Below are 12,917 nucleotides of genomic sequence, written 5' to 3'. Positions count from 1 at the left end.
CATATACGAGACGTAAAATACAGTATGGCGAATTTGACATGGAGTTTATTTTATTGAAATTATTCATGTGAAATAATGGCCCATATTCTTCAACAAAATACTGCCGGTATTTCTGCAGTGTTATTAAAGAATTCTGGTATAATTAATTTTATTACTCTTTTCCTTCTTCGCCTTACATCAAGCATTAGAACGTATCTATTACTGAGGTTGGATTTCTGTGTCTACCCGTTCCACCTACCACTTCATGTGACAATATTCTTAGTTCTACTGTCAAGTACCAGAAATACATTCATCGGATGTACTTTGTACATGATTACACACACACACACACACATTTACACACACACACACACACACACACACACACACACACACACATATATATATATATATATATATATATATATATATATATATATATATATATATATATATGTGTGTGTGTAGTACTTTAAAAAATATCGTTTACATTACTCTTATTTTCTTCTTGTACTTTATCTTATAATCCATGACACTGCGATACAGAGGACTCTCAATAATTATTAGTTGGTAGGCTGTTGCTATTGTATATTCTCTGCCTCTCTTTCTAAACGTCACGTTTTCCCTGAAGATGTAATCCTGAAAGGGTAAAAGAAAATCTATGGTCTCCATCGCTCTATTACGTAATTACTCGCACACTGAAGCGACATTTAAGTACCGCTGAAGTAGTTCACTGCTGCTCTTTTCCACACACCCTTCATTAGACTATTCCTAGTGGATCTGACATGGTGGATAATGCACTAGTTAGTGGTTGTCTCGTGATGGTCACTTAATAGAAAGCGGGTCTAGAACGATGGAATATCGTTGTTCTTTCTACAGGTACAATATACCTACAAGGTATGCAAGTTCATCGTGCAGGTTATCAGAGTTACATTAGCAGCGTAGCGCTTAACAACACACGTGCAATGCTTAATAACTTCTGAACCTTCTTCACACCAAAGTCAGTTGCAGTTTTCAGCGTGTGCACCTGTAAAGTGCCGTCTTCCAACAAGGGTAGGTACCGTTATTTTCTTTAACTGGAGGAAATCACCACAGACTACTTGATAAGCAACTCTATAAAGCCTTTCTGGTGAAAGACACCTGCCAAATCAACCAGTCAACCCTTTTCTGTATGGTTAAAACAGGTGCAGAGTTTCTCAGTCTTCCTAAACTCTCAGAGTCCCGTGAAGTCAGTGCACCAGGATAAATTCCTGAGACATTCAGTGAAAACGAAGTCACGCTTCGTACAAGTTCATCTAAGTACACGATTCATCTTGGGAGTTTACCAAACATCTACATTCTTCCACTCGTCTCGCTGTGCTCAATATAACACTGCTAATTAGATGGGAGATATAAAGAAGATTCTCTTGAATGGAATACTGCTCTAAATATCTGTGCGATGTTATTCCCTACCGAAGGGGCTATGTGAAATTTCTTCCGCAAGGACGAGAGTTTGCCATCAGTTGCAGCTACTGCCTATCGGCGAAGCCATTAGCAGGCATGTATGACATGCTTCTGGCTCCTGGTTGTCACAGTGGTGATGTAGCGGCTTTCATGACTAGCTATCTTTATAAGCTACAGAACTTGTAGGACAATATATAGTGATTCATTAGCCAAGTTTCTCACCTACGCAGCAGAATTAACTTCATATTTTGGCAATTCGTCACATATACCTCTTGTCAAATACTACAGCACCTGGTTGGGCTCACGACCTCAAATCTGTAATAGTCCGTCTCATTTCATCGCCAGCTAAGCAACGAAGAAGTGTAGAGGAACGTCCTCCGAGCACTTTGATCATTATTACTTTCACAGATACCCATTTGTCAAGGCGATCAAAAGCATCGCACGCATTTCGCAAAGTCTTTCCTTGTAAAGAACCATACGCCAGACTTCTGTGTTTCAATATCGTGAGCAGTAGTCAAGAAAGTAGTCACATGGAGTACGCTATATCAGACGAAAAGATAAATACGCGGTCCGATGAGAGGTCTTAAAACACAATAAAAGAGAATGACATCTACGGCTGCAGATTCTCACAGACTGCGTATTGTAACGGAGTATGTAGCTATTACGGTTTCTTTTCAAAGTGAGACGAAATTAAATAACTTGCTGTTTCACATTTTCGTGTAACGAATTCTGCAAAAGGACAACTGAACTAATTTTATTAGCAAGGAATAAAGCAAATTGCTCCGGTAGGTCGTTATAATTATGCAAGTGCAGCACTGTCTTTAACAAGAAGGTATACTGCAAAGAAACATAGCGTCTCTCGTAAAAACAAAGCGATATATCCATGGCTAGATTCCGCTACTACTTCATTAGATTCTCGTCACAAATAGTCGGTCACGTCCATAATTATTATTGACTTTATCGGGTCTGACATTAATACAAAGCTATTGACACCGTAACAAGGAGTGGAGATGTGGTGGGGCCAACGAAAAGTTACTGCATAAATCACAATTTCCGCTTGTAGGTAAATGTGGAGTGAAAATTAGTAGGCAGTGTCTTGTATCTGAAAAATGTGTGATCATTAGCAATCTAACCCAGTTCTGGTCAGTAAATACAGCTCTAAATATTTCCCGGCAGTGAAGTGGTGACAGTGAGTTGATATTCTTCACGATATTCACACAGACTCGTGATAAAGCGTTCATGGTATAAGCAAACTTCCGAAAATGGTATAAGCAAACTTCCGAAGACTATACTTGCTGTAGCGTTTGAGGCTGAGAGGCTTCTCTCGTAGCTGTAGCCACATGAGATGGATGGGAAAAAGAATCTCACATTCCTTTATTCAGAGTTAAATTTCTTTCTGTACAAGAAACACAGAATTGTGGCTGACGTTTCTAGTGATTGACCAAATGAAAATTAACTTAATTTCTAATATTCAAACAAAAATTGTAGGTTATGAGTCAATTAACAAAATTTTATCCATGTGGACTCGATTTCTCGTCGGATTTGTTCGTGGATAGCCTCAGAGATAAAACATGAGTACAATTTAATACCTTCATTTCAGATACATGTCAGCTATACAGGAATTAGCGACGAGTCACATATGTAAGTAGCATATTCTACCGGAATACCATAGTTGTGACCTTCATGTTTGCTCTAATTATTTGTGGTGGAGCAGTTATCACACTTATTTTTGTACAGAAAGTATTCATTGTGTATTAACAGATGCGTAGAGTCTTTCATCGGGATATCTCGCAGGATGGCGGTTTTCTAGTCCACCTGTGTCTCGGCACATTCGCACGTTGCGAAGTTTCGAGACGTTGCGCCGTGCGCTCCGCACACATACTGCAGGCCGAGGCTACCTCGCCGGGGTGAGCAGCAGCGGCAGCGTCGCCAGCGCCAGAAACCAGGACGTCGACCCCCGACCGCGCAGGAAACAAAAGCCTTGCGCCGAGTATCTTCCGGCGCATCCAGATGTTACTGCAACAGACACATCACCGCATGGCGATTTGTAAGACGTTTTAAATCTGACACACACTTTTTTCGTATAGAGCCAATGTGCAATAAAATAAAGACTGAATACAAGATTTCATCAACACTGTTCAGAAGAGGAAAAAAATTGGAAGAAACTGTCTCGCATTTGCAGATAACTTTGTTATAGTTTCTCAAAATATGGCATCTGCTGTGAATCAAATTAATCCTGAAAAGAAACAGCCAGTAGGAGCAGTTTAAAGAGTTCTGAAGAGAAAACCAAATCTTTCACAGCATAAAAAAAATGCACCGAAATTATTTAAAAATGGGTATTGCGCAAATACAGAAGGTTATAAAATTTAAATATCTTGGGACGATCACCCAGTCAAATGTTTCGGAAAAGGCAGCTATAGAAGAAAGGATAATTTCCAAGAATGTTTGCCTATCGAATCCGAGGGCTGCAAACGATAGGTATCTAACGTGCGATTCTAAATCGATGACGCGACTGTGGTGGTGGGCGTTATGATAAATTGCTTGTAAGCTGCTAGGGAAAGTGATGTGAATGGGATGTCTGTCTGCTCTTGCAAACGTTTCTTCTGCCGATTGCCCCACGTGGAAGAGTCTAATTCCATGATTCTGCTATGTAGAAAATTGTTTAAATTTTTGTCGGAAATATGAACTAATACCGGATAACTAAAGGAGGGAAAGTGTAGACTGCGGTCGGGCGGAGGCTATAAAAATTCTTAAGAAGAGGTCTTATAGAGAAATACTGTTGCAATTTCATTGCAGAAACTGTGGTAAACGAACGACTGTAAGGAAGAATAGATGGTTTAACTATTCCAAATTATTGATTCAGACCAGCATAATTCTTGTATTTTGCTTGATTAGCGACCACGTGGTGCCTGCAACAGCTTCCGAAGCTGACATACCTACCAGTACCGTGTGCGGAAATTTCATGTAATAGTGACAAAGGTGCAAATAAAGATGTTGAAGTGGAGGCATCGTACATAGCAAGAAGGGAAAACCTGAGGGGACTATCGGTAAAGATTGAAATGAAAGATATCTGGGTATTCGGTGATACAGAACGAGAGTCCCGGAAGTGCTTTGTCGTAAGAGTGTTCTCCAGAAGCAAGGCAACTCTAGTCGGTTTCATAAAGCACTTTAAACTATCCGGTAGCAAAGTGATTCCAGACGGCTTCCAGCCCTACAAGACACTGAAAGTAAAAGGATTCAACCAAGAGTTCGCCAACCAGTCTGCAGCGTTCGTGTCTTCTGGTTACCACAGTGTACACACGTGTAACATCGACCGACTGCTGAAATCAGTGAAATCTTCCACTTAGAGAGAAGGGCGTCCAGGAGAAGATACCAACTCTACTTGTTCCAGCATCTGTATTTCCACAATTTTCGTTTGCAAGGAAAAGTTGGAGCATGTGATACTCTACCCATATTTTGGGCTGACATTGGCAGAATCCACCCACGTTACGTCAAAAACGGAATGCTTCCCGTAGCATACACATCAAATGGACTTTTTCATGACGACAAAGTCAACGATGTGTGAGGTATGTCGTTTCCTTTGTAGTTACAGGTATTTTAGTAACGCTCTTCTTTTGTCATTGCTGTAGTGATCACTATAAACATGCTCATAACACCCGCCACCACGGTCGTGTGATAGATTTAGAGTCTCACGTTCGATATCTATCGTCTAGGGCCCGCGGCTTCGATAGGCAAACATTATTGGAAATTACCGAAGAAAGGACGCATAAAAGGGAAAAGCATGTCATGTAATTAAATATATATATAATATATATTGAACATCGCTGCACTACAACAGCTGTCACAAGACAGCAAGTGTATTAGGCAGCCAAACAGTTGCCATATATAGTGGTTTTCAGTTAACCTTTATCGTGGTTGCAACGGATTTAAACACGTCTTCCTCAGAAGGACAAGAAACAAGCTTCACATTAGCACTCAGTCAACAATCTGTGTCTATTATGCCTGATGTTCACAATAAAAAATGCCTCACTAAAAATATAAAATTAATCGATTACGGTACAGTCGTGAAGCTAGAATGTCTATATTCATGTGACTTTCTAGAATGAGACTATAATGTAGATCAATCAGGAATAATAGAAAGCTGATTCATAAGAAAAATTGGCCACAATAAATTATGGATGGTTGAATATTACGAAATAACGATGGAATTTATGGGAGCCCACAAAACACGTAAGAAGTAAAAAGAAATATCGCAGACAAGTGGGACTAAGACTCACACTCTAGATCATGGTTCATCCGCACGTTTTGAGGAGTGAGTTTGCAAGTATCAAAATATCTTAAATAAACGGCCGTTTCTTTTGATTGGGTGGATTTAGAATAATAAATTTTTGACATCCACAAGGGACCGTACATCTTAGTATTTTACATAAATTTCAACTTGATACCCCTACCCATTCCTGAGAATAAGGAGCCTTAATAAATGAACAGACAACAAACGGATCCCGTAAGCGTTCCGTTTTTACTGATTGAGATACGGAATCCTAAAACGACTGGTATTTGACTTTTATTTCGAACGCTAGGCAATAGATCAACCAAAAGAATTTCAGTTATTTGTGCGATAATAAGAACAAGGTGTATTCACGAAGTAATAAAAGTATTTAGAAAACTAACATACAAAAGCAGAATAAACAGTTGTCATAGAAGTGTTTAGGGGAAAATATAAAAAGTGGCAGGATTCTAAGGTGTGATTGGAAAAACTTGTGAGTAATTGTCAGAAACAATGAACAAGGAAAAGAATCACTGAACAAGGAAAAGAATCACCCGGAATTCCTAAACTTCTCCATCATCAACACTTACGTCTGGTGAAACAGCACGTAAAGGGATGTGTCCCCTTTTCATCCATGTACTCTCACAATAAAGACATAGCTCAGTATAAGGCAAAGGGTCATGATCTTGTGTCTGAAAGTCTCTGCTGAATAGAACTGCCTTTTAGGTTGCCGCTGACAAATTGCCATTACATTCGGTCTGCATGGATTTTACAAGATGACTGTCTAGCGTTGTGCATCAGGTAGATGGAGGTGGCATATTTGTTATTGCACAAAACAAAATTGCGGCCTTCCTTTCCTAGATCAACACATTTTATTTCATAGAAGAATCTACTGTTGCCTTAATTCACCAACTTTTTAGGTGTTGAAGTTTTCAAACATATCGCACTTTGACAGTTGTCACAGAATTGGTACATGTGACAGACACTACTATCTCTGTCTTTGCTGTCATATAATCTTAAACTTATTGACAGAGATGGGATACGTACATGAATTTTTGGTAAAGTAGCACACAATTTCTAAATCTTTAATGCTAAAATCATTATTTAGTTCGTTTTTAATAATGTTAAAGTCTGCACAACTCGCATGCTTTTTCAGTGAATTGCTCCCCCTGTTAGGCTTACATTTATCTTCCGTTGAACTATGTTAACTGGATATTTAAACGTAAATAAGGTCTTCACCCAATCACTGTATTTTGCCATTTCAAACAGTAATTAAGTAAAAAAAATATTACGTACAGTCGTGCTTCATATAATAATCGCAGATATTTGTACACCATAGACAATAACGGCCACAACATATAAGACATGCAAGGCATGTGTCACGATACGGAAACAGAACAACAGCTCTCCAAGATGCCTGGCAGTGAACTTTCAATACAGAAAATATGAAGTGAACGTCGATACTTTTTATTCCAAATATATTTTTTCATTTTTACTTCATGTTTGGCCTCGTAATCTAGTAACAAATTGCTTGTCTGGAAACCAAGAGGTTTTTGTGACCTTGCAAAGTAATGTATTAAGGAAGTGTCCTTAGGAAGCTAAGATTAACTTTTCGCGGCAGCGGTTCATTCATATAAAATCTTGTAAATGACGTATTATCACCTTTTTTGCTGTGAAATAATGTAATTGTAAAACGCAATGTTGGAATTTCGAATGTGTGTCCACTACCCAGTGGAAATAATAGCACCATGGCACATGTTAAAATTTTAAAATCATCTGACAATGCATGATACAGAAGCTGGTTTCATCGCGTTGTGTTCCTGATTACTTCTTTTAATAAGTGCTCTCTTTGAACCACATTGTGAATACAACGCTGGTACGCAGATTTGTTTCTGCATGCATGCATAATATTGTGAGGAGTAAATGATTCCATATTTGTTTTTGTTTCATATAAAACAGAAGCTGGTTTCATATGTTGTGTTCCGTATGCGCATTTACATTTGTTCCTGCTTACGAAACCGTGTGTGGATTGCTCGATTTAAATGTGTTGTTCGTATTCCACTTTATTTTAGTTCCCATTTGTTTTTCGTACTTTCTCGCATTTAATGGAAAACTCCATGTTTTTAACAGAACTGGTATTCAACTTTATTACATCTTGTTGCAGAATGATTACGTATTGTTACTTTGATTGTCGTAACATACTGCCACCGAATGAGAAAGTATTTCAGCTTTGAGTAGTGTTACCTTCTCCTCGCTACTGAGCATGCATTATAGTCATAGTCATAGTGACTAAATTACAAAAACTCAATAACAGTTACGCAAATGTGTTTACACGTTATTACCCGTTGTTAGAAACAATATATTTTAGCAGAAATCAATGCATGCGTACTAAAACGATTCTCCCACCTCAATGCGAATTTAAAAGCAAAAAACACAGAGTATCATAGTCTAGATCTCGAATGCAGTAGTTTATTCTGTAAACTAGACCTTACTAAATGCTGTAGCATTTAGAATTGTGGAAGTGAATTCACACTGTACCACACCATCACATGTACAATTACGCACATCGATGTAGAAATTTTTGCGGCGTAATTATATCTGCTACAATAATTCCGTATTCTATCTTTAAAACCACAAAGGAATCTCTGGCGAGATGTAACACCATTAAGAGAAGAATTATATACTCATTCCATGAGAAGATGTAATAAAACTAAATATCAGTTTGTCAAAAACTGCTAAAAGAGCGTTCTTCATTAGGTACGTGAAAGTGCGAAAAGCGGATACGAACAAAAGTTAAGTAGAGCATGAACAACGTACAGCACATTTACTACAGCAATTCACACGGGTTTTAGAAAACAGGAACAAGTGGCCACAGGAAACTAGCTTCTATTTTACACGAAACACTGGACTTGCATTCGGGAGGACGACGGTTCAAACCTCTCCGTCCGGCCATCCTGATTTAGATTTTCGTGATTTTCGTAAGTCGGTTCAGGCAAATACCTGGAGGGTAACGTTAAAAGGGCACGGTTGACTTCCTTCCTCATCCTTCCCTAACCTGTTTGGTGCGCTCCCCGAGCCAAAAAAAAAAAAAAAAAAAAAAAAAAAAAAAAAAAAAAAACCTATGTATGCGAGCAATCATCAAATAGAATACAAGCAACATATTCACAGCCCAATTGGAAGAGTGTACTACGTAAATGAAGTAGTTATCAGGAACACACTGCTATAGGGCTAGGTTATGTTTTGAACGAAACCAAAATAAGTATGGAAGTTTTTTACCACCCACAAGAAACCTTTATAATGGGTTGATGAACTTGGAGCGCAGCAAGTGTCTTGGCAGCGAAGCAAAGACGTATTACCGTCAGTCCGTTTATGAGTTCCACCACTATGACCAGAGAAGGTAAAAATGCTGCATGCTATGATCTGGGGGGAATTCGGCACTCTAACACGTCCCAGACATGTTTCTTGGATTCAGGTCGGAAAATAGGCCAGGCTAATCCATTTAAGCAATAATACAACTATTATCTCTCAGATGCTGCTTTTGAATGGGGTGTACTGTCTTGCTGAAAACAATAACCGACTTTTCAGATCTGTTTCTCTACTCTATGCCAAACACAATGTTGTAAAATGTGTTCATATCCTTGAACATTATCGTCTTCTTAAACGCAATAAGGGAAAACACAGTTAACATGAATAAAGACCTTATAGGTAATAAGCTACCAATTCCTAGGTACCAATATTTTGTCCTTCATTGCAAAGTTCTTCAGGTATTTTGCACACCTAAGCCCTCCATCGCACTGCCATCGGGTGTAGAGTTATTAATCACTCCAATTCACTCGTTTTCAGTCATCCACTGTCAGTTGCATCACTCCCTATACCACATCCAAGACCGCATAGAACTGACTGTGGAAATGTGAGGCTTAAGAGGCATAGCTCGACCTTTGTATCTATTCTTTTTAGGTCTCTATGCACAACCATTGAGCTAGATGTACTACTGGTTGTAGTTTGTGGTCTTCAGTCTAAAGACTGGTTTTATGCAACTTTCCACGCTACTCTGTCCTCTGGGAGCATCTTCATTTCCGCGTAACTACTGCAACCTACATCCTTCTGAATCTGTTTACTGTATCCTCTATTGGTCCTCCTCTACGATTTTTACCCCCCGCGCCTTCCTAACTTGGTGATCCCTTGATGCTTTGAAATGTGACCTCCTAACCGATCCCTTTCTTTTTTGCCAGGTTGTCCCACTAATTTCTCCTCCTCCCAGTTTTAATCACTACTGAGTTACGTGATCTACCAATCTAATCCCGAGTACATTTCGCCTTTTGCCCACTGTATTTACCTCTGCCACATTCAGAATTTGAAAGGGAGTATTTGAGTCCAAAGTGTTAAAAGCTCTCTGTAAGTCTACAAATGCCACAAACATAGGTTTGTCCTTCCTCTAGCTGTCTTTCATGAGAAGTCGTAGGCTCAGTATTATCTCGCGTGTTGCTACGTTTCTCCTGAACTCAAACCGATCTTCCCCGCGGTCAGCTTCTGCAAATTTTTCCATTCGTCTGTAAAGAATTTGTGTTTGTATTTTGCAGCCGTGACATATTAAACTGATAGTTCGGTAATTTTCACACCTGTTGAAACCTGTTTTCTTTGGAATTGGAAGTCTGAGGGTATTTCTCCTGTGTCATACATCTTGCTCACCAGTTGGAAGAGTTTTGTCATGGCTGGCTCTCCTAAGGCTATGAGCAGCTCTAACGGAATGTTGTCTACTCTCGGGGCCTTATTTCGACTTAAGTCTTTCAGTGCTTTGTCAAATTCTTCACTCAGAATCCTGTATCCCTTCTGATCTTATCTACGTCCTCTTCCATTTTCCTAATGTTGCCCTCAACCACATCACTCTTGTATAGGTCCTCTACATACTCCGTCAATTCTGCTTTCCCTCCTTTGCTTAGAACTGGTTTTCGATCTTATCTCTTGATATTCATATAGGTGCCTCTCTTTTCTCCGAAGCTTTACTTAGTTTCCTTGTAGGTAGGATTTATCTTACCCCTAGTGCTTTGTGCTTCTACGTCCTTAAATTTGTCCTCTATCCATTCCTGCGTAACCATTTAGCACTTCCTGTCGATCTCATTTTTAGACGTTTGTATTCTCTTTCGCCTTCTTCGTTTACTGCATTTTTATATTTTTTACTTTCATCAATTAAATTCAGTACCTCCTGTGTTACCGAAGGATTTCCACTAGCCCTCATCATTTTACTTACTTGATCCTCTGCCGCCTTCACTATTTCATCTCTCTACACATCCTTCTTCTGCTGAGTTCCTTTCCCCTGTTATTGTGAACCGTCCACTTACGATCTCTCTGAAACTCTCTACAGTCCCTGGATCTTTCAGTTCATCCAGGTCCCGTCTCTAAAAAATAGTGCATGTTTGCAGTTTCCTCAGTTTTAATCTGCAGTTCATAACCAATAAATTTTTTTCAGAGTCCACATCTGCCCCTGAAATGTCTTACAGTTTAAAACCTGGTACCGAAATCTCTGTCTTACCATTATACAATCATCAAAAAAAGTTTTGCATCACTGCTGTTCCGAGAGTTCCGGAACCTGTACAGAAAACTGTAACAGAGATCAACATAACCAACATTTGCGCCCTTTTTAATGCTCATGAAAACCACAAGTATCTACATCTATATCCATACTCCGAAAGCCACCTGACGATGTGTGGCGGAGGGTATCTTGCGTACCTCTATCGGTTCTCACTTCTATTCTATTCTATTCTATTCCAGTCTCTTAGCGTGTTGTACCACCATACAGCGAGACCTTCAGAGGTTGTGGTCCAAATTGCTGTACACATCGGTACCTCTAATACCCAGTAGCACGTCCTCATTGCATTGACGCATGCCTGTTTTCGACGAGGCACACTATCTACAAATTCAACAAGGCACTGATGGTGCAAATAGTCCCACTCCTAAACGGCAACGATCCCTCAGTGTGGTTGGTGGGTCACGTTGTCCATGAACAGCCCTTTTCAGTCCATCCCAGGCGTGTACGATAGGGTTCATATCTGGAGAACATGCTGGTTACTCTACTCGAGCGATGTCGTTATCTTGAATGAAATCATTCTCAAAATGTGCACGTGGGGGCGCGAACTGTCGTTCATGATGACGAATGCCTCGCCAATATGCTGCCGACATGGTTACACTGTCGGTCGGAGGATGGCATTCACGTATCGTACAGCCGTTACGGTGGCTTCCATAACCACCAGCGGCGTATGTCGGCCCCACATAATGCCACCCATAAACAACAGGGAACCTCCACGTCACTGCAATCGATGGTCAGTGTGTCAAAGGCGATCAGCCTGACAGGGTTGCCTCCAAAGACGTCTCCGACGATTGCCTTGTTGAAGGCATATGCGACACTCATCGGTGGAGAGTACATGATGCCAATCCTGAGCGGTCCATTCGGCATGTTGTTGGACCCATCTGTACCGCGCTACATGGTGTCGTGGTTGCAAAGTTGGACCTCGCGATGGGCGCCGGAAGTGAAGTTGCGCATCTTGTAGCCTATTGCGCACATTTTTCGTCGTAACACGACGTCCTGTAGCTGTACGAAAAGCATTATTCAACATGGTGCGGTTGCTGTCAGGGTTCCTCCGTGCCGTAATGCTTAGGTAGCGGGCATCCACTGCAGTAGTAGCCCTTGGGCGGCTTGAACGAGGCGTGTCATCGACAGTTCCTGTCTCTCGATATCTCTTCCCTGTCGGAACAATACCGCTTTGGTTCACTCCGAGACGCCTGAACACTCCCCTTCTTGAAAGCCCTTCCTGGAACAAAGTAACGATGCGGACGCGATCGAACCGCGGTGTTGACCGTCTAATCATGGATGAACTGTAGACAACACGAGGCGTGTACCTCCTTCCTGCTGGAATGACTAGAACTGATCGGCTGTCGGACCCTCTCCGTCTAATAGGCGCTGCAGATGCATGGTTGTTTACATCTTTGGTCGGGTTTAGTGACATATCTGAACAGTCAGAGGGACTGTGTCTGTGATGCAGTATCTACAGTAAACGTTTATCTTTTTGAGTTTTGGGAACCGGGGTGATGGAAAACTTTTTTTTATGTGTCTATTTTAAATTTGAAACCTACTGGTGTCTCCAATTCCCTTCCACGTATATAAACTTCTTTCACGATTCTTAAACCAAGTGTTTGCTATGATTAAGTTATGCTCTGTGAAAAATTCTACTTG

The 12,917-nt window shown here is 40.3% G+C and overlaps 1 protein-coding gene across 1 annotated transcript in view; it reads right to left on the bottom strand.

The window, feature by feature from the left end:
- Nucleotides 1–449: 449 nt before the first annotated feature.
- LOC126278144 (uncharacterized) overlaps nt 450–12,917 on the bottom strand; it is a 352,141-nt gene continuing 339,673 nt past the window's right edge. Inside the window, exon 6 of the mRNA XM_049978035.1 lies at nt 450–3,438. Coding sequence (XP_049833992.1) covers nt 3,317–3,438 — 122 coding nt within the window. The 3' untranslated portion in view covers nt 450–3,316. The remainder of the gene's footprint in view (nt 3,439–12,917) is intronic.

Source organism: Schistocerca gregaria, chromosome 6 (genome assembly GCF_023897955.1).
Source record: "Schistocerca gregaria isolate iqSchGreg1 chromosome 6, iqSchGreg1.2, whole genome shotgun sequence".
In the NCBI taxonomy this organism is placed as follows: Eukaryota; Metazoa; Arthropoda; class Insecta; order Orthoptera; family Acrididae; genus Schistocerca; species Schistocerca gregaria.
Note: the sequence above shows the minus strand (reverse complement) of the source record. Positions and strands in the feature narration are given on the sequence as shown.